At 37.3% G+C, this 20,735-nt stretch overlaps 1 protein-coding gene across 1 annotated transcript; it reads right to left on the bottom strand.

Annotated features, from left to right (window-relative positions):
• Positions 1 to 18,636: 18,636 nt before the first annotated feature.
• Positions 18,637 to 20,495, bottom strand: TRAM1L1 (translocation associated membrane protein 1 like 1). Its single transcript, XM_061164722.1, has one exon. The coding sequence runs from the start codon at positions 20,493 to 20,495 to the stop codon at positions 19,413 to 19,415; it is 1,083 nt and encodes a 360-aa protein (XP_061020705.1). The 3' UTR covers positions 18,637 to 19,412.
• Between the last annotated feature and the right edge of the window lie 240 nt (positions 20,496 to 20,735).

The following is a 20,735-nucleotide window of genomic DNA, read 5'->3' as shown; positions in this document are numbered from 1 at the left end:
AAAGCAAAAATAAAACATATAAAAGGAGGATAAAACACTGCATTATCCCCTAAGGAAACCAGAGGGAGCAAATACTCCTTCCCTGATCACTACAAGTTGAGACCCAAAGAAGTGCTCCTGCTCTGAACCTTGGAGAGGAAGCAAGCAGCAGGAAGGTAAAGAGGGGGGTGGACAGCGGGCTCACGGCGCAGAGCCAGGGGAAGCCTTGTGGCATCGGGCAGTGGCGGCCGCGGCGTCAGACAGGTGTCCGCGCCCCGCGGGGCCAGCCACGGCCCCTTAGGCAGTGGCCTCTGCCTGCTCCTTGCCTTATGCCCCTGGTTGCAGGTCTGAAAGCCTAGCATTCATTCTATCGCCTAACTGTCTTGGGTCCTCCCAACACTATGAGCTAAGCAATACATCTTGTATCAGAATTTTCCTTTTCTACCTTAGCTATTCATTCCGTGGCTTGAAATTGGAGAGCCTCGACCCAAAGATAAATTGCAAAACTATATTCATAGGTGCCTGCTAATTTTACAATTGTTATCACACACATATATAGACACACATTTGAATATGTATGTGTGCTCTTGGATTTTAACATTTTCATTTCTTATATTTTATATGTGTTTCTTTTAAACACTGTAAAAGTGAGTGTATTTTATCATCCTCCTGATTATCTTATGCTGAAAGATTTAAACTAAACTGATTACTAATTATTTTAAAGTTTTATTTATAGCTCTATTTTATGCTTTCTATGGGTCATCTTTATTTTTATTTTTCTATTGTTTTTCTTTTGAATAGTAGAGTATTTTAAAGTTTTCTTTTATTTTGCCTTCTGAATAAAGCATTGCATTTTGAATTGCTTAGCAAAGTTCTACTGCTAACAAACTCCTGTGAAAATATTTATATATATGCCTGCATTTAATCATTTTAGAGCCTGGTACATGAGTACACCTGGAGATTCTGAGTCCTGCCTACCTACAATTCTGACATCTTGAGCTCCTGAGTACCTCAGTGTGGATACCTTGTCCACATAATCATGCTCTCTTCAAAATTCCCCCATCTCTTCAAACAGCCCTCATTTGGCTACTCCTCAAGCCCAAGTGTGCAACAAGAGTTACAGCAGAGATTTTGTCCAGCCTGTAGTAGATAAACCTTGGGAAATGTCCTACACAAGCTGTAAAAGGAAGTCGAAGCTACTGCAACACATCTTTCTCCCCATCTCAAGTCCAGTATACTTTTGGTGGTATTGATACCATGCATTTTGATATTCTTTTTGTTTCAAGAGCAGCTCAATTTTAAAAATAACTTAAAACTCCATTAATCTTAGTCCAAAAATGCATTTCTCCTTTCTCAGAAATGTCTCAGAAAATAGCAACAGCAATTGTTAATTTACCCTTTCTACTGAGTTGAAAGGTCATAAATTCTTAACATCCTTTTTCTCTCAGAATCCAGATCTAGCACCAAATCTTACTGAGAATAGCTATGCTATTCATCGCTCTGGAACCTGCACTCTTTATTCTTCTTATCATTTTTGTCTGGATTATAATAATTCTTTTTGCACAGTTCTATGAAATATCCTTCAGATTGACTGTTTCATCCTCTCCAATTCAGTCTCCACACCACTACCAAAGATTTTCCTTAAACAAAACTTGATCATGTGATTATCCTGGTAAAACATCTCCATGAAGTTATGAATCTTAAATATACATTTCTCATTTTGATATTCAAGTTCTCCCTTTTTCCGCTCACTTATGCTTTATATTCTTACAATGCTGTCTTCTCAATTTTGAGCCATTCCAGATGCTCTTCTCTGACTAGAAAATATATATTCCACTGCTTAAATGGTCTAATTTCTACTTTCATACATTCTCATCACAGTTGTTAGTTCTTTGATGTCATTCCTTAATCAATTAAACTATATTAGTTTCTCATAGTGTGAGTAACTCACCCAATCACATTGCTTAACAGAGGGTGTTATATCTCCTTGATAACTAAACCTCCTTCAGTGAGAAGAGGGACTGAACTTTTCTCATTTAGCTGCATGTCTAAAGAGGGTGCAGAGGATGAGATGGCTGGATAGCATCACCAATGCTAGGAACATGAACTTGGGCAAGCTCCGGGAGATAGTGAAGGGCAGGGAGGCCTGGAGTGCTGCAGTCCATGGGGTTGCAGAGAGTAGGACGCAACTGAGCAACTTAACAACAACAAAGCAGAGGACTGAATATTTAGATATTTAGTGGAGGATAGAGGAGCCCGTCAGGCTACAGTCCATGGGGTGCAAAGAGTTGGACATGACTTTGCAACTAAACAATAACAACAATTTAATATAATAGTTCAAATCTTGAAAGTGCAGATGAACAAGTGGGATGGTGTACAATGTTCTTAGAGAGGGAAATTTGATGTCATAGAAAATAAAATTGTCTGAATGACTGAACAATAGCAACAACTGAGAAGGGTGATGGCTACAGTAGACACTTAGTCAATACTTGCTGCAGTGAGCTGAATTACACTTTTATCAGTATAATCAATAAAATTTATGATTTTAGGTGTAATTTTTCACAGGTTTGTATACCACATGCTGGGGACTTAAAGTATATAATATAGCATAAGAATCCTTCAGTCAAGTAGGTATGATTTAATTGGCCATAAATGATCTATACCCGCTATGAATGTAAGTTGATTAACATAATGAACTCTAAGCTGCTTTCCATTGTCTAATAATTGCTATAGATGACCCCTGGAGTATTTATCCTAATAATTCCTTGAAATTCTTTCTCACTTCTCTTTTGCTAAACACTGAAGCCCAATTTCTTGCCTGTAAATAATACCGTTTTCATGATAAATAGGAACAGGATTATCCAATTTGAAAAATACAAGCAAGCATTCTATGAAAATAAATATTCAGTTCCACAAAGATTTCCAGCTTTTGTCAAGCACTAACAGCTTAGTAAGGGTGAGGATGATCTCAATATGTAATTTAAAACAGCACAAGAATTCCAATAATAGTCATAATCAGAATGTATATGTCAGGACTAGCTTGAATAGCTATGAAGCTTTGATATATTTGATGTTAGAATAATTTATCACATCCAATGAATAACATAAAAATCTAATTATTCTAACAGTGTTATCTAAATTTAGTTGGCTATTGTCTTATATCTATAAGCATACAATACTTTAATTTTTCTCTTTTATATATGTGCTTAAATTGATAAAATGTATCTTTAAAAATAGTAAAAATGGATACTCTAAGTCAATTATTTGTGAATAATTTTGTCTCATACATTTCAGTGGTAGATTGATTTCAGCAAAATCTTACACAGTTGGGATGTGCTTATCTGTTCTTTTATTTCAATATTTTAAAATAGTGTACAAAAATTAAATGACTAACCCAAGAATTTAAGGCTATTGTCATAATCATGAAGATTAACTCTGTAGTATAGAAACTAAAATATTTTGCAAAATAAACATATATATCTTGTTATACCAATGTAAATTTAGTGAAACATTTTTTTTCTCGCAAGTTTTCTAATTTGGTAAAAGTATTTCTTAAGCAAAATTCAGGGAAATAACTAAAAAGATAAGTTTGTTTTTTTTTTCCTTCTTATGCTTAATCATTTCAAGTCAGAAAGATATTTCAGAGGCAATACTGAAGTTGCTTTCTAAGTAAAACATTCCCCCAATACATGCCTACTGTCTTTCTTTTAAGAATAATTTGGGAAAAAACATTATTTGACAACTATAGGCTTCCCTCATGGTTCAGATGGTAAAGAATCTGCCTGCCATTCAGGAGACCTGGGTTCGATCCCTGGGTTGGGAAGATCCCTTAGAGAAGGAAATGGCAATGGACTTCAGTATTCTTGCCTGAGGAATTCCATGAGGTCTCAAAGAGTAAGACACAACTGAGTGACTAACACACCACACACACACACACACACAGAAAATATCAATATTAAAAAAAAAAAAAAAAAAAAAAGCATGTCAGTGTCATTCTCCAAGCCTGCCTGTAGATACAGGAAAATCATGTGTTTTTCTTCCTAACAACCTTGAAAACAGATGCGAATGAATAACATCTCCCTGAGAAGCAAGCAATCTCTGCGATCTTCACCAGATATGTGTTGCTGGTCAGCAGGGCTGCACATCGCAAAGCTGCGGAATGAGCCGGAGTTCCTCCAACCAGCTCTGCCCCAGGGGAGAATGACTGGCACTTCACTACAGGTTTCCCTGCCAGACCCAATTCCCGTTTGACACCTTCATTTGACCCAGTCACAGTTTCCTCTCTCCAGGGTTTAAAACTGGGATCAATTATATTTCTTTAAAAATGTCACATTCCAAAGAGTGACTCCAGTGAGGGGACCATTGAAGGGTGTAGTTACTGACATATGGACCATCATGCAGGAAGATAGTAAGTGATACAGTAAAGAGATGCTCCCACCAGGGTGCTGAGGATTAATCCAAACAGCTGTGACAGAATTTCCTCCAAAATATGAAGTGGATATCTGTGACTTCATTTCTAATTTACAAATATTATCAGGTTCTTAACTATTCTCACAGAATCATACATTAAACTTCAGGTCTGCCTATATTTGGTAAATTACACTTTTTTTTTTTTTTTTGTATTTTTCAAAATGGTTTCACGTTGTCTTCATGAGGACATAGTTTAGTGAACTTGCTGTGTTCTCCAGGCAACAGCAACCAGCTCGTTTGCACAGTAATTTCATGAGTGCTGTAACTCCGACCAGTGTGGCTTTGAGAGTTACAGACTCCTTTGAGCTTGCCCTCCAGGCTGACACACTCTCCCAAGCTGGTTCCAGCGCTTCTTCCTCTACCATCCCCACTCTGCCACAGGTCAGCAAGTATTGTTCCCTTTGAGCTGGGATTTGCCCATCTCCACCCCTACGCTTTCCTCCAGCTCACTGATTCCCACCTCACAGCAGGGGCAATTCTGGCGATCCCACTGCCCTCCTAACCAGTGATGCTGGGGACTCGGAGGGTGGTGATGCTGAGCACTAACTTCATTCTTCTGAATGGCTAGTCAAGGCTCTGCAGCAATCAGGATGCACATTATATGCACCTGAGCCTCTCACAAGTCCTGCCACTGGAGGCTTAACAGAAGGACTTTCTCCCCACTGCTTACCACCAAGTCTGAAATATATTAAGCATCCAGTAAATCTTTAAGGAATGGAGTTTGATTTTGGTTGCTGACACTCACTTTTCCTCCTCAGTCTATTGCCTATTCTTTTATAACAACAGAACAGACGTTTAGGCCTAAAGAGGTAAGTAGGACAGTCGTTTCATTTTGCAGAGCTTTATCACCAAAGTTGGAACAAGTTCAAGAACCATCAATGCTGTTTTACCTGCAGTGATTGTTCCACATGACACTTAGGCTCTGTCACTGGCTAACAAAGGAAAAAGGTAAACAAAGTCTTTCATGCTGACTTTTTTCTTGTCATCTTTTGGACTTCTTTCTCCCTTGCTCCCCCCAATCACATAATTTTATTAGACATACTACATAAATTTGAACCTCAACTATTCCTAAATTTGTGTTTTATTTTATTTGAATACTATATATTTGATAATACCTAATATCAGGAGGCTTTTCAAGGGATTAGATCAGATAGACAGAGTGCCTGAAGAACTATGGACAGAGGTTCATAATATTGTATAGCAGGCAGTGATCAAAATCATCCCCAAGAAAAAGAAATGCAAAAAGGCAAAATGGTTGTCTGGCGAGCCAAAAGTTTACAAGCAATAAATGCTGGAGAGGGTGTGGAGAAAAGGGAACCCTCTTACACTGTTGGTGGGAATGCAAACTAGTACAGCTGCTATGGAGAACAGTGTGGAGATTTCTTAAAAAACTGGAAATAGAACTGCCATATGACCCAGCAATCCCACTGCTGGGCATACACACCGAGGAAACCAGATCTGAAAGAGACACATGCACCCCAATGTTCATTGCAGCACTGTTTATAATAGCCAGGACATGGAAGCAACCTAGATGCCCATCAGCAGACGAATGGATAAGGAAGCTGTGGTACATATACACCATGGAATATTACTCAGCCATTAAAAGGAATTCATTTGAATCAGTTCTAATGAGATGGATGAAACTGGAGCCTATTATACAGAGTGAAGTAAGCCAGAAAGATAAAGATCATTACAACATACTAACACATATATATGGAATTTAGAAAGATGGTAATGATAACCCTATATGCAAAACAGAAAAAGAGACACAGATGTACAGAACAGACTTTTGGACTCTGTGGGAGAAGGCGAGGGTGGGATGTTTCAAGAGAACAGCATCGAAACATGTATATTATCTATGGTGAAACAGATCACCAGCCCAGGTTGGATGCATGAGACAAGTGTTCAGGCCTGGTGCACTGGGAAGACTCAGAGGGATTGGGTAGAGAGGGAAGTGGGAGGGGGGATCGGGATGGGGAATACATGTAAATCCATGGCTGATTCATGTCAATGTATGACAAAGACCACTACAATATTGTAAAGTAATTAGCCTCCAACTAATAAAAATAAATAGGAAAAAAAAAGAAGAGAAGAGCAAAGGAGAAAAGGAAAGACATATCCATCTAAATGCAAGTTTCCAAAGAACAGCAAGGAAGGATAAGAAAGGCTGCCTCAGTGATCAGTGCAAAGAAATAGAGGAAAACAATAGAATGGGAAAGACTAGAGATCTCTTTAAGAAATGTAGAGATACCAAGGGAACATTTCATGCAAAGATGGGCTCAATGAAGGACAGAAATGGTATAGACCTAATAGAAGCAGAAGATATTAAGAGGTGGCAAGAATACACAGAAAATCTATACGAAAAAGATCTTCATGATCCAGATAACTGCAATGGTGTGATCACTCACCTAGAGCCATACATCCTAGAGTGTGAAGTCCAGTGGGCCTTAGGAAGCACCACTATGAACAAAGCTAGTGGAGGTGATGGAATTCCAGCTGCGCTATTTCAAATCCTAAAAGATGATGCTGTGAAAGTGCTGCACTCAACACGCCAGCAAATTTGGAAAACTCAGCAGTGACCACAGGACTGGAAAAGGTCAGTTTTCATTCCATTTGCAAAGAAAGGCAATGCCAACGAATATTCAAACTATTGGACAAGTGCACTCATTTCACACGCTAACAAAAGTAATGCTCAAAATTCTCCAAGCTAGAATTCAACAGTACCTGAATTGAGAACTTCCAGATGTTCAAGCTGGATTGATTTAGAAAAGGCAGAGGAACCAGAGATCAATTTGCCAACACATGGGCTTCACTGGTGGCTCAGCTGGTAAAGAATCCGCCTGCAATGTGGGAGACCTGGGTTTGATCTCTGGGTTGGGAAAATCCCCTGGAGAAGGGAAGCATTACCCACTCCAGCATTCAGGCCTGGAGAATTCCATGGGCCATATAGTCCACAGGGTCGTAAAGAGTTGGACCTGACTGAGTGACTTGCATTTTTGCTGGATCATAGAAAAAACAAGAGAATTTCAGAAAAACATCTACTTCTGCTTCAATGACTATGCCAAAGCCTTTGACTATGTGGACCACAACAAATTGTGGAAAATTCTTAAAGAGATCGAAATACCAGACCACCTGACCTGCCTCCTGAGAAATCTGTATGCAGGTCAACAAGCAACAGTTAGAACCGGACATGGAATAAAGAATTGGTTCCAAACTGGGAAAGGAGTATGTGAAAGCTGTATACTGTCACCTTGTTTATTTAACTTATATCCAGAGCACATAATGCAACAAGCTGGGCTGGATGAAGCACAAGCTTGAATCAAGATTGTCGGGAAAATTATCAATAACCTCAGATATGCAGATGACACCACCCTTATGGCAAACGCAAAGAGGAACTAAGAAGCCTCTTGATGAAAGTTAAAGAGGAGAGTGAAAAAGCTGGCTTAAAGCTCAACATTCAAAAAACTAAGATCATGGCATTCAGTCCCACCATTTCACAGTAAATAGATGGGGAAACAATGGAAACAGTGACAGATTTTATTTGGGGGGGGGGGGTCCAAAATCACTGCAGACAGTGACTGCAGGCATGAAATTAAAAGACGCTTGCTCTTTAGAAGAAAAGCTATGACCAACCTAGACAGCATATTAAAAAACAGAGACATTACTTTGCCAACAAAGGTCCATCTAGTCAAAGTTACAGTTTTTCCAGTAGTTATGTATTTATGTGAGGGGTGGACCATAAATAAAGCTGAGTGCTAAACAATTGATGCTGTTGAACTGTGGTGTTGGAGAAGACTGTTGAGAGTCCCTTGGACTGCAAGGAGATCCAACCAGTCCATCCTAAAGGAAATCAACCCTGAATATTCATTGGAAGGACTGATGCTGAAGCTGAAGCTCCAATCCTTTGGACACCTGATGTGAAGAACTGACTCACTGGAAAAGGCCCTGATGCTGGGAATGATTGAAGGCGGGAGGAGAAGGGGACAACAGAGGATGAGATGGTTGGATGGCATCACTAAATCGACTGACATGAGTTTGAGCAAGCTCCAGGAATTGATGATGGACAGGGAAGCCTGGCGTGCTGCAGTCCATGGGGTTGCACAGAGTTAGACACAACTGAACTGAACTGAACTGATATATTTGAAGTATGGCATAAGCTATTTTTAAATGGGAGAAGTCACATTCAAAATAATTCAATTTTGTTAACATACAGTAATATTAAAAATCCAGCCTCAAAATGCAATGAAATGAGACATTTAAGTGATGTTAATGAATTCCAGAGATTTTTGGATGTTTCTTTATGAATTAGCATTATTTGCATGGATAATTAAGTTGATTAAAAATATCAGGAGGCTTTTTTCTTCCTTATATGGATTTTCAATAAAGCATGCTCTCTTTTCTTCCTTTAAAAAAAAAAAAAATTGGCATTATCTCTCTTTAGCCCTAGTCATGATAATTGAGTACAAAGATGGAACTTAATTCAAAAGAAAGTCTCAGATCTTCTGTTTTCTCAGAATTTAATGAGTATCTGCTGACTTTGAAATCCACTACATTTTTTTTTTTTAATTTGTAGGAAAGTAGGGATGGTGAGAAAAAAAAAAATTAGGACCAGGAGACAAAAGAAGCAAAATATAATCCATGCCTTATGGCTAGAGATATAATACTTTCAAATATCTTTTCATCATCTGCTGAAAATTTAAACGCATGCAGTATTTGCTAAATTGGTTTGTTAGTGTTTTCATGATTATGGATTTTATTTTTTCCCTAAAAGTAAATTTGGCTACAGTTTTGACTTTGCTATATAGAGGTAAAAGATGATATTTAAATTTTTTTCTATATGTATTTTAAAGATATAAAGAGCTATTCTATAAATATACATTTTGTATTTTAATATATGTTGTAATTAGTAGTATAGATTAGATTAAAAGAGATTAGATTTCACAAATTAGAAAGATTAAATTTCACCCATTTTCAGCAAGCCCCTGCAGATTTCAATTCCAATTTGGAATGTGGTATAATATATATGTGGCAAAATATACAAAAATTTCAACAGCAGTTCCATAGTTGAAGGCATTATATCAGGTTCTGAGTTTATGGTTGCTGGGGTTAAGCTACTTTCTGGTAAGTTTAAACCTTTCAGATGGCTGACTGCTAGAATTTCACTGAATAAATGGCCTAACTGCTCAAATGAAGAGATGGCTGAACCTGTAGAATCCTAGATTGTGTTTCCAAAAACAAAACTTTAAAATCTTAAAATGTGGCACATATTTACTATAAGGAGTAATAATTGTGTGTTGCATGTTAGAAAGAATATATGAGAACTCTTGAACATTTACAGCATTGCTAGGATTGGAAGAACTGTGGAATACATGGTAATAGAAATGATGAGTTTAGCTAGTTGAATAAACATGTGCATATATTTTTTTTCACAAGCTTTTTGATAATAATCTGCTATTCTTTGGGGACAGTCACCCTCTGTTTGGTTGGACAAATTCTTTCATTGACTGACCGAGATAGACATCAACGTCATCTCTACAAAAAGGTATGGATTGTTTGTCAATTGTTGGCAAAAGAGGGAGGCCAACTGCAAATGCTTAGTTCATGTCTTTCTCATTTGCATATATTTTTTCTTCTTTTCTGAGAGAAAAAAAAATAGCTTAAGTCAGAATACAACATATTGGGAGAAAAAACAGGACAGGGATCAACTAATGCGGTCCTTTCACATATTTTATACTATTACTTCCACTCAGATTTTAATGGTAATAATGAGAAATCTAAATCTACTATAATGTAGTAATACATAATACACAATAAAGACAGAGACATATATACATATGGATAAAATTTATATTATTGATTTTTATATTTAAAATATATTTCATTTCTTATATTTAAAAAATCTGCATACAAAAATGTCTATTGTATGCAGATGTTCCAAATATTGCCTAAAAATATATGAGGTGCAAATTAAAGTTCCCTTTTCAAATCAGAATCCATATTGTAAATACATTTCTTTGGTGGATTCATGACATCTGGACTTCCTCTTGCAGTTGGCATCCTTGTCCCCTGTCATTTCAACTCTTTTTCAGTCTATAAATATACACCTCTTCTCTAATCTCTCCCAGCCTAAAAGAAACAATAACATCAAACCAACTCTTTCCAACATCATATCCCTCTTTGTTTATTGCATACCAGGATGTGTTTCCATTTCTCTGCTCCACTTCCCACAGACGTTTGTTGAGAAAGTATTTGTAATACTGTGTCACCCCTGCTCACCTTCCATTCTCTCGGTCTATTCTCCAAGGGCTTTCCTTCCCAGAACTCCACTGAAACTGATCTCACCCATGTCTCCTGTGGCCTACATTGTGTAGATACAGGCTTTATTTATTGCTAATCTGAAGGATCTTGAACTTTGAAAGTGCTGGATGTAACTGTATCTTCATCCTCTGCACACACTTTGCTTTTGGGTTCTATCACTGCTTATCTTTGCTGTCTGACCACCTCACCAGTTGGCACTCCAGGTTTCGGTTCTGTGATGCAAGGTAACATCCACTTTTTGGTCTTTCTCCTTCCACACCAGCCAACAGTTTCCTTGTTGCCTCTTGTCCCACAGCTTGATTACCATCTGTTAGAATGCTCCAAGGCTAAGTACTGGAACTTCTTCCCTTCCCTGTTTATACCCTCTCCTTGGATGACCTTGGTCAGCATCTTTATTTAAACATTATCTTTATGTTGATGACTCCCAAATTGATATCTTCAGCTTTGACCATTCCTCTGAGGTCCAAGAGTATGTGAGGATGTCTAAAAAGCATGTCAGATAATATTGACCAATATAAAATCTTAATCTCACTTCCCACTATAAAACATTTCCCCTCCCTTAGTCTTTGCATGTTTTCAAAAATCTTTTTGAAAGATTTGTTTGTTCTTATTCTTCACTATTACAAAAGTGCTGCTGAATATGTGGAGAAAATGTCATGTCTTCATGGGCACATTCAAAATGACAGTCTGATTCATATATTGAGGACTGTAATGGTAGCTTCATATTTAGAGGACATTAATTTAATTCTTAAGTTAGGACTTAAGACTTTACTTAAGACTTAAGTCCTTTACTTAAGGACTCAACTTTGAAAAAGTTTTGCAAATCACAAACACCATTAGGAACATACATGACATAAACAGAAGTCTAGCATTTTGGAGACAGGATTTTCATTTAAGAGGTTTAAGGAAAAATTATTAAAGTTCACATAATCTTGTGCTTTTTTTTAAGGTAAGTGTGGGTGAATAAATAATATATGTCCATTCCCAAATCATCGAAGTAATTGTCAGTCAACACATTTTTATTGCATGTTTCCTCTATACTAAAGAGTATGTATGCTAGATCACTAAGGTCACCTTAGTGGTTTAAAGAAGCATGGCTAAAGCCTCAAACTGGTAGAGTAGACAGGCAATAAATACACTAATACATCAATAATTAATACTTCAAACTGGAAAAGGGTGCAAAAAGGAGAGGAAGTCAATATTAGAAGAGATAGCAAAGGAAAGCTCTACTAAGTTTGTTTGCTTATTTTTTTTTTAATAATAAAAGGTTCCTCACCTGAGTTCTACAAATTTTGAATAACTACAACTATGAGACACTATGTGAGTTAATAAGGCAATGATGAAAAATGTGTGTTACCTGACACCACGGATCTTGTTGCCTAGTATGGATAACTACTAAAATATTTGTTGATGCTATTTGATTTCCCAAAATAAATGCTTAGTTCATTTATTTAGTCTGAAATTTAAGTTTGAATATGGTAAGAACTTAATCTTTATTCTTATCATAATTTATGTAGACCAATGGTTTCAACTGTGTGAAAAATTTTTAAAGAGATGAGAATATAAGATCACCTTACCTGTCTCCTGAGAAACCTGTATGCAGGTCAAGTATGCAAGTTAGAACTGGATATGGAACAACAGACTGGTTCAAAATTGGAAAAGGAGTACATTAAGGCTGTATGTAGTCACCATGCTTATTTAACTTATATGCAGAGTACATCATGCAAAAAGCTGGACTGGAGGAAGCACAAGCTGGAATCAAGATTGCTGGGAGAAATATCAGTAACTTCAGATATTCAGATGACACCACCCTTATGGCAGAAAGCAAAGAAGAACTAAAGAGCCTCTTGATGAAGACAAAAGAGGAGAGTGAAAAAGCTGGCTTACAACTCAACATTTAAAAAAACTAAGATCATGGCATCTGGTCCCATCACTTCTTGGAAAATAGATGAGGAAAAAGTGGAAATAAGGGCAGATTTTATTTTCATGGGCTCCAGAATCACTGCAGATGGTGACTGCAGCCTTGAAATTAAAAGGCACTTGCTCTTTGAAAGTAAAGTTATGTCAAACCTCGACAGTATATTAAAAAGCAGAGACATCACTTTGCCAACAAAGATCTGTATAGTCAAAGCTGTTTCCAGGAGTCATGTACAGATGTGAGAATTGCACCATAAAGAAGGCTGAGCATTGAAGAATTGATGCTTTCGAATAGTGGTGCTGGAGAAGACTCTTGAGAGTCCCTTGGACTGCAAGGAGATCAAACCAGTTAATCCTAAAGGAAATCAACCCTGAATATTTATTGGAAGGACTGATGCTGAAACTCCAATACTTTGGCCACCTGACACAAAGAGCCGACTCACTGGAAAAGACCCTGATGCTGGGAAAGACTGAGAGTATGAGAGGAAGGGGGTGACAGAGGTTGAGGTGATTGGATGGCATCACTGACTCAGTGGACATAATTTGAGCAAGCTCTGGGAGATGGTGAAGGACAGGGAAGCCTGGAGTGCTGCAGTTCACTGGGTCACAAAGAGTCAGATAGGATTTAGCAACTGAACAAATCATTTCAAATGTATCAAGTAAAGGACCTATATTCAGAATATATAACAAGAGATTTCATGTAATACCATTTGTATTTTCTATTTATGTAAAAAAAGTCTATAGTTACTATGCATTTAGTTAACTCTTTAATATAATAAGTGTGCATTTACTCAGAAGACACACTTATATATCACACTTCTACATCACATTTATATATCACTTATATATCACATTTAGTGATATATATTTGCAATGTATGTTATTAGTCAACAATTCATACATATGGGAAAAGAATTACTTATTAAATATCATTTAGATATAGAGTGGAACTATGACTATACTTAAATCTTTTATTTCTTGCTACCCAGACATGATGGAAAACTCAATGCTATACATCTGTATAGTACATAAAAATGCACAAAGGAGGAATGTATGATTGGTGGCACATAGAGGATTATTAGAAAATAAAATTATTTTCTTTGATTAGGTAGACACGTCATTATATGGTTGTCAAAACTGATAAAATGTACAACATCAAGAGTGAAGTTGATTGTAAACTATGGACTTTCAGTGATTGTGATGTATTACTGTAGATTCACTGATTATTAACATACCACGGTGATGTAGGATGCTGATAATAGGGAAAGACATATGTGTGTGTATTAGGGTGGGGGTGGGGTGTACATCTGGGGATATATGGGAACTTTGTGCTTTCTGCTTAGTTTTGCTTATACCCCAAAACTGTTCTAAAAAATAGTTTATTGAAAAATAAATATGCAAATGCATGGGAGCAATCTATGCGCATGCATATGTACATATATGTATACGCATAAACACATATACGTATGTATTCAATGAGATTGTGGGGCTTCCCTAGTGGCTCAGATGGTAAAGAATCTGCCTGCAATGCAGGCAGTGAAGGTTTGATCCCTGGGGTGGGAAGATCCCCTGAAAAAGGGAATGGACAGAGGAGCCTGGTGGGTTAAGTCCATAGAGTTTGATCCCTGGGGTGGGAAGATCCCTGGAAAAGGGAATGGACAGAGGAGCCTGGCGGGTTAAGTCCATAGGGTTGCAAAGAGTCGAACACAACTGAGCAACTTTCACTTTCAAATAAGACTGTATACATTCATAGAATGTGAAAGTATACAGAAGCAATACATGAACAAATATTATCTTGTTAAGCTACATCTCTTAACAATAGTTCTATACATACACATGTTGTTGTTTAGTCTAAGGCATTTCTGACTCTCTTTGTGACCCCGTGGACTGCAGCCCACCAGGCTCCTCTTTCCAGGGGATTTCCAGGCAAGAATACTAAAGTGGGTTGCCATTTCCTTCTCCAGGGGATCTTTCCCACCCAGAGATTGAAAGCTGTGTCTCTTGCCTTGGCAAGCGGGTTCTTTAATACTGAGCCACCAAGGAAACCATACATACACATACGCACATACAAACTACTTATAACTTTGTATGTGAATGTATTTTTAATCTTTATAGTAGCTTTTTAAAATATATAAATATCTTTACCATTTTGGTGACAAGCAACCCAAGACTTAGAATGTTTAAGGGTCTTACAAAGTTCACACAGATCTAAGGGCCAGAGAAAAGGCTTAACACTGACTTTTGTTAAACATCATTTATAATATTATTACTACCTTTCATTGCTGAATTTATAACAATACAACTGGAAACATTTTTTTTAAATGTACTAAATTTACAAAATACATATTTTGGCAATTCTGTACTTGAGGGTCAGCTTTTCAAAATTAAGCAGCAAGAGGAAGAAATATTAAATCTATCTTGGATGTAAATACTTTATAGTGTGTGATGGCTTAGGTAAAATCCCATGCCTTAGGGCATGAGGAAATGTTCTCTTTTCTCAAATTTTCATCAGGCCGTGAGATTCTATGAACTGACATTACTTGATTTGAAGAATAGTGCTCTTGATATTGAAACTGAGTGTTTTTTTTACTTTTAATTTAGGGAATTCACTTTCCCTTTATTTAAAATAGGTATTTTGCCTGAATTATCAAAGAGCCATATTCCTTAACAGCAACTCTAATAACTTTTATGACAGATAGACGATGTCCATATCATTACTGTTAAGTTTTGTTCATGTCAAAATTAAGCAAACCTTGAACCATATATCACATCCCACTGTCATTTGCTAAGCTTTGTAAGTATCCTCTGAAATAGTCAGTTTATATATCAATGCATTTTTGAAATTGTAAAATGAAAAAAGATCAGTTGACACAATGTAGTAGCCCCAAACACAAAGGGACAAAGAATGTGAACTGTCTCAGAGACAGCTTTCTTAATGTTTGATTTATCCCACACTTGTGGAAATACTTAGAAGTACCAGAGGTGGTGCAGGACCTACAAAGGATTTGCTTATAAGGGTCTAAAGGCCAATATTTAGATAGTCACATGACCGTATAATCATGAGGACAGTTCTAATATTTAGAAATGTAGGGGGTTTTGTATGATGGATTTATAATTTTCCTATGTAATTGAGGGGACTTGGCAGATACTACTGTCTTATTTAGTATGTATTATTATTCACTGTCTTATTTTGTACAAAAGTGTCTCACAGGATATAGATTTGATTCAAACACAGCAGTTAAAAAACCCTTTATTTCCAGAGAAATTCAAGACGTATTTGTGAATTCTCTGGTAATCTGATCTGTTATTAAGCTTCAATCACTTCCGTTTGCTCACCCACTCTATATACCCCCTTCAGCCAGGCAACAAATTGTCTATGACTTGCAACTGGAATGTATTCTTTGCCATAATTCAAATACCAAAGGTCTAGCCCACTCCACCTGCCACATTCTCAAGGATACTTCCCCCGCAAAAATTTCATCTCAGGAACTGCTCCAAAACATCATTTCCTATGTAAATAATCAGTAATGTCTTTTATTATACTATATAAATTATTCCATTTAGTTGAGTGAGAACTTAAAATTTTACCCAGGTTTTTCTGGATTAAAAAGATATCAGAATATTTTATGTCTTCAAAAAGCTTTAAAATATTAATGTTGCAATTCATATTCTTGAGAATCTATTCCAAGTTAACACACTATTGGCAGTACATATTTCCTCTACTAATAATTAAATACTGACTAGATATAAATGAAGAAATATCTACAGGTTGTTGCTTTCTTACATAAATGAAATATAGAATTATACTGGTCACTAGGAATATAACATGCCTATTTCTTTGAGACAGGTAGGTTGAGTAACATACTTCTACCATTTATTTAAAAAATGAGATACACTTATAAATAAATGCTAGCAGAATAACTTTTTAAGGGAAAATTCACTCTAAATCCATCCTAGAAAATCAATACCTATAGATATACCTAAAGAATAAAGCTTGGCAAGCACTAAAACTGATTTATTAATCAGAGTGATATCTTCGAAGTCAATGATCAGACATCTTTATGACTTTCTCAACACTTGGTGATTAAATACTAATTATGTAAATTTTCATAGGGGTTAATGGAAATTTCTGCTTCCATGTGATCCATTTTGATAGAAATCAAATTGTCACACTGAGATTTATTATGACATGCTTTTTAAGAATGGCATGTTTTTAAGAATTTTTAAAAGGAACTTAGCAATTTGTATTGTGCTGAATTTCATTTATAGGGTGACTTTCATAATTTACTTCACATACATTTCTTTTCTGTGTTGAATTCTTACGAATAGTTGAGATGTACCCAGCATCCTTCCCTTTTTTCCTCAACCTTGCTACTTCTTGTGATCCACATTTTACAAGAAAGCTTTGCCTTTTTTCACAGGTGAAGCATATAACCTGACTTCGCCAATCAGTCCAGTACAACACTATATCAAACAAGTTCAGTCAAGGTAACTCTCAGTGACACCTGAATTCCAGAAATCAGATTTCCTCTCTTCCTCTCTATCATGTATGTGGTATACAGATATGAAGCCTAGAACATATGTAGTCCTTTGCTGCCAAGCAGATAATCTGAGGAGGACAGACCCCCAGAAAACCCCGGGTAAATCGATCTGGGCCCTAATCATATTTAATATCAATCCCAGTTTAACTCTTGGCATTGCCAATCACATAAGGAAACACATTTCTTGCTGTCATTTCCTAGACTGAGTCAGGCCTGCACTTACTGGAAAATAAATTACATATATAATGGATAAAAAATTTGTTTCCAGGAATGAGGTTACAACTAACAGGGGAGAATTCTTTAAAAATGAGGAAAGGGAGAAAGAGCAGTCTTTCTTACGAGAAGTTGGAAATCTTTGTTTTACAACTAACTGCGTGGTGGTTGGTTAAAGTGGAGTTTCTCATACTTTGGAACTAGAGCATGTGCTACCAAAACTACAAGCAACTGAGAAAAACAAAGAAAAGCAGCAGGATGGTGGATTCTACAGACAAAACAGAAATAACCTTGCTTTGTACCTCTCAGAGCAGAAAGAACATAGAAGAATATTCTGCTAAAAGCGGCCCCTCCCTTTGGTCCACAATCCTCATGCACTAAGTTTAATTTGCAGGGACCCCTGTGATTAGGAAGGTTGGATTACTTACAACAAGCCAAGGGAAAGTTATCAAAAGTAGAGAGATGGGAGACATAGTGGGGGAAAACAGAGAGCAACAGGAGGTATATAACCTTATCCTAGCATATTTTTAAAGCACTGTCTACTGAAAAAAATATAAGCACTCACATTATAGAAATAAAATCAAACTAAAGGTTGAGAGAAAAAAATACATATAGTAAATACCCACTGCAGTCCATTGTTTCTACTGGCTTCTCTAAAGATAGGACATATATTTATGTGTGTGCACATATACACACACATATATATATATAATACATATAGACATATATCTCTCCAAAACATGTCTCATACAGATATATATTTCCCAATTAAAGATGGCAGCAAAGCTATATTTATATTATTTTGAAAAAACTTCCATAAGAATATGATATTCACATTTAAGGTTAGTATATTCAGTGTTTTTAACATGTAATCAGATGACATTCTTTTCAGAGATATAAATTAAATAAGCATTACTTTTCAAAATGATTTATAGGTTAAACAATATTCTTTTAAGATGCTGTGGATATCAAACTTATTACAAACCTCATTAAGAATAATTTTTAATATACATATCAAAAAAAGCTATTTAAGGCTGATTTTCTTTAAACCATCTTTAATTTTCTGATTTCCAGTTTATAAGTGTTTAAAATGAACAAGCATGATTTTACTTCCTAGTGCTAATTTTATATTAATTCAAGATATTTTGATTCAATATATAGCAATAAATCTCTACATGTTAACCATTAGTATCTTGGGGTTTTTAGTGGGATGTAACAACCATTACCTATAAAACACATCATTATTTTGGTAATTTTACAAATCTTTTCTCCAGCTGTAAATTAAAAAAAAAAATTCTAAGACTTAGGGAATACAGAAAAATTAATGAAGTCGAATTCCAGATTTATAATATTTCTATTTTATCCTGGAAGAGAACATTAAAAATATGTCATCGCTATAAAAGACCATCTTGTTAACATTACAAAAGATTGGCAGGAGTAAGAACTGTGTCACTGACACATGAGATTTTGGAGTTATCTCTACAAATCATTAGGAAAATGTTCAAAGGTAAAAAATAATAATAATAAAATAAAACAGCGTAGAAATATTTAAACTATTTTGATGATGAATAGCTTAGTCTAAATTTTTTTGCACTCATAATATTCTCTCCTCAAATGCCTTCAAAAATACCTTACAGAGTACAGTAACAAAAATCAAAGACAATATATTTTCAAGAACAGAAAATTCTCTAGGGAAGATAGGGTGTGTGTGTGAGTGGGTGTGTGCGTGTGTGTGTGTACGCGCGAGCTCAGTTGCTCAGTGGTGTCCGACTCTTTTGAGACCCTACTGACTGCAGCCCACCAGGCCCCTCTGTCCATGGGACTATCCTGGCAAGAATACTGGTTGCCATTTCCTTCTCTTAGCAAAGAAAGGTATGTTATAGTAAAGAGCAGACTTCTTTGGAGACACTAGTCAATTAACTTGCAAATTCATTATGAAGACTTTTCTTTCCTCATCTGGGGAGAATCTAGTAGTCAATTAGAAGTTGCCACACCGTTTTCCATTCCTTTTCTACAAAATCTGCCCTTAATACGTTTCTTCTTCACACTTGGGGCCTGAAGAGGAGCATCTTCTTCCATCCACCTCTGAAGCTGGACATTAAATAAATTCCATGTTACGTATGCTTGGATAGAGCAACTGGATGACAGAACGGCAATTTTAGCTGCCAACACGTTCACATCTTCGGCAGGGTCATCCGAACTCCCATTCTGCCCTCCGGCCAGCTGAAAACCAGCAGTTATCAAAGAAACAATTAAAGTCACAAGTCGACCCAAAATAAACACGATGGCCCACAGAGAAAACTCCTTCTGGAACTTTTCGTCGCTAAAATAAAACAGGTCGCAAGAGTGGGAAAGGAATTCCACAAAATAATGCATCATCAAAAGAAGAAGTCCCAGGTGATTCAAGTACAAGAGATAAGCTCCCGCAATGTGAAAGAGGTGAAGACCAACATATACAGCTTGCTGGGAGAGTTCTTGAGGTCTGCTTCTCTGGAATAATAGTTCGGGGAAGGCGTGAAACCAGTAAGCCAACTGGGAGATGTAGAAAAACTTCATCTGAAATGTCATCATGTTATGGGTATGAGCCTTCCATAAGGCAGTCAGGTCTGACAGGCAATTTTCAGAGACTAGAATGAATGTGCCCCAGATACAGGAGACAAGGAAGAATACGCTAAACTGACCAGATTCATAAAATTTGCCTTGCCTCTGTTTGGGGAACTGCATTCGCCTGTTAATTCTATCCAACACATACTCCTGAATGGTGGCGTGAATGATGATCGCCACCAGCGTGTAGAAGAACACGGTGGCCAAGTCTTTGGCACCATAGTGATAAAGGAACTTGGGTGCTGTGGCTCGTTCTGCTTCTGCTTCGGCTGCAGGGAAGGTAACCCCGTGCTGGAGAGTAATAAAAACGATCGACACTTCTGCTGTCCCCTCGAACATGAGCCCCAGCACGAAGAACATCCCCACACAGGCGACAAAGTCCGCATGATTCTGCAGGATGAATTCCAGGCTCAGGAGTGGGGGGTTCTTGGAGCCCTTCTTACGAAACGTCATGGTGGCGGTTCGACTACTCACCGACGAGCGGCAGCTGCCTCCCCGTGGCTGCTCCTCACGGCGCCGCAGCAGCCGCCGCGGCGGCTCCGGGGGCTTCTCTCCCCATCCCGGAGCCGGCCCCGGGTCGCCGCGGCTGCCCAGGAAAAAAATCAATCACAGCAGCGGGCCGAGCAGGACTGGGCATGCGCACCAGGGCCGGCGGAGGCAGGGAAGGAAATCGAGCACCGCGCCCCTACTCGG

Source organism: Dama dama, chromosome 17 (genome assembly GCF_033118175.1).
Source record: "Dama dama isolate Ldn47 chromosome 17, ASM3311817v1, whole genome shotgun sequence".
Classification (NCBI taxonomy): Eukaryota; Metazoa; Chordata; class Mammalia; order Artiodactyla; family Cervidae; genus Dama; species Dama dama.
Note: the sequence above shows the minus strand (reverse complement) of the source record. Positions and strands in the feature narration are given on the sequence as shown.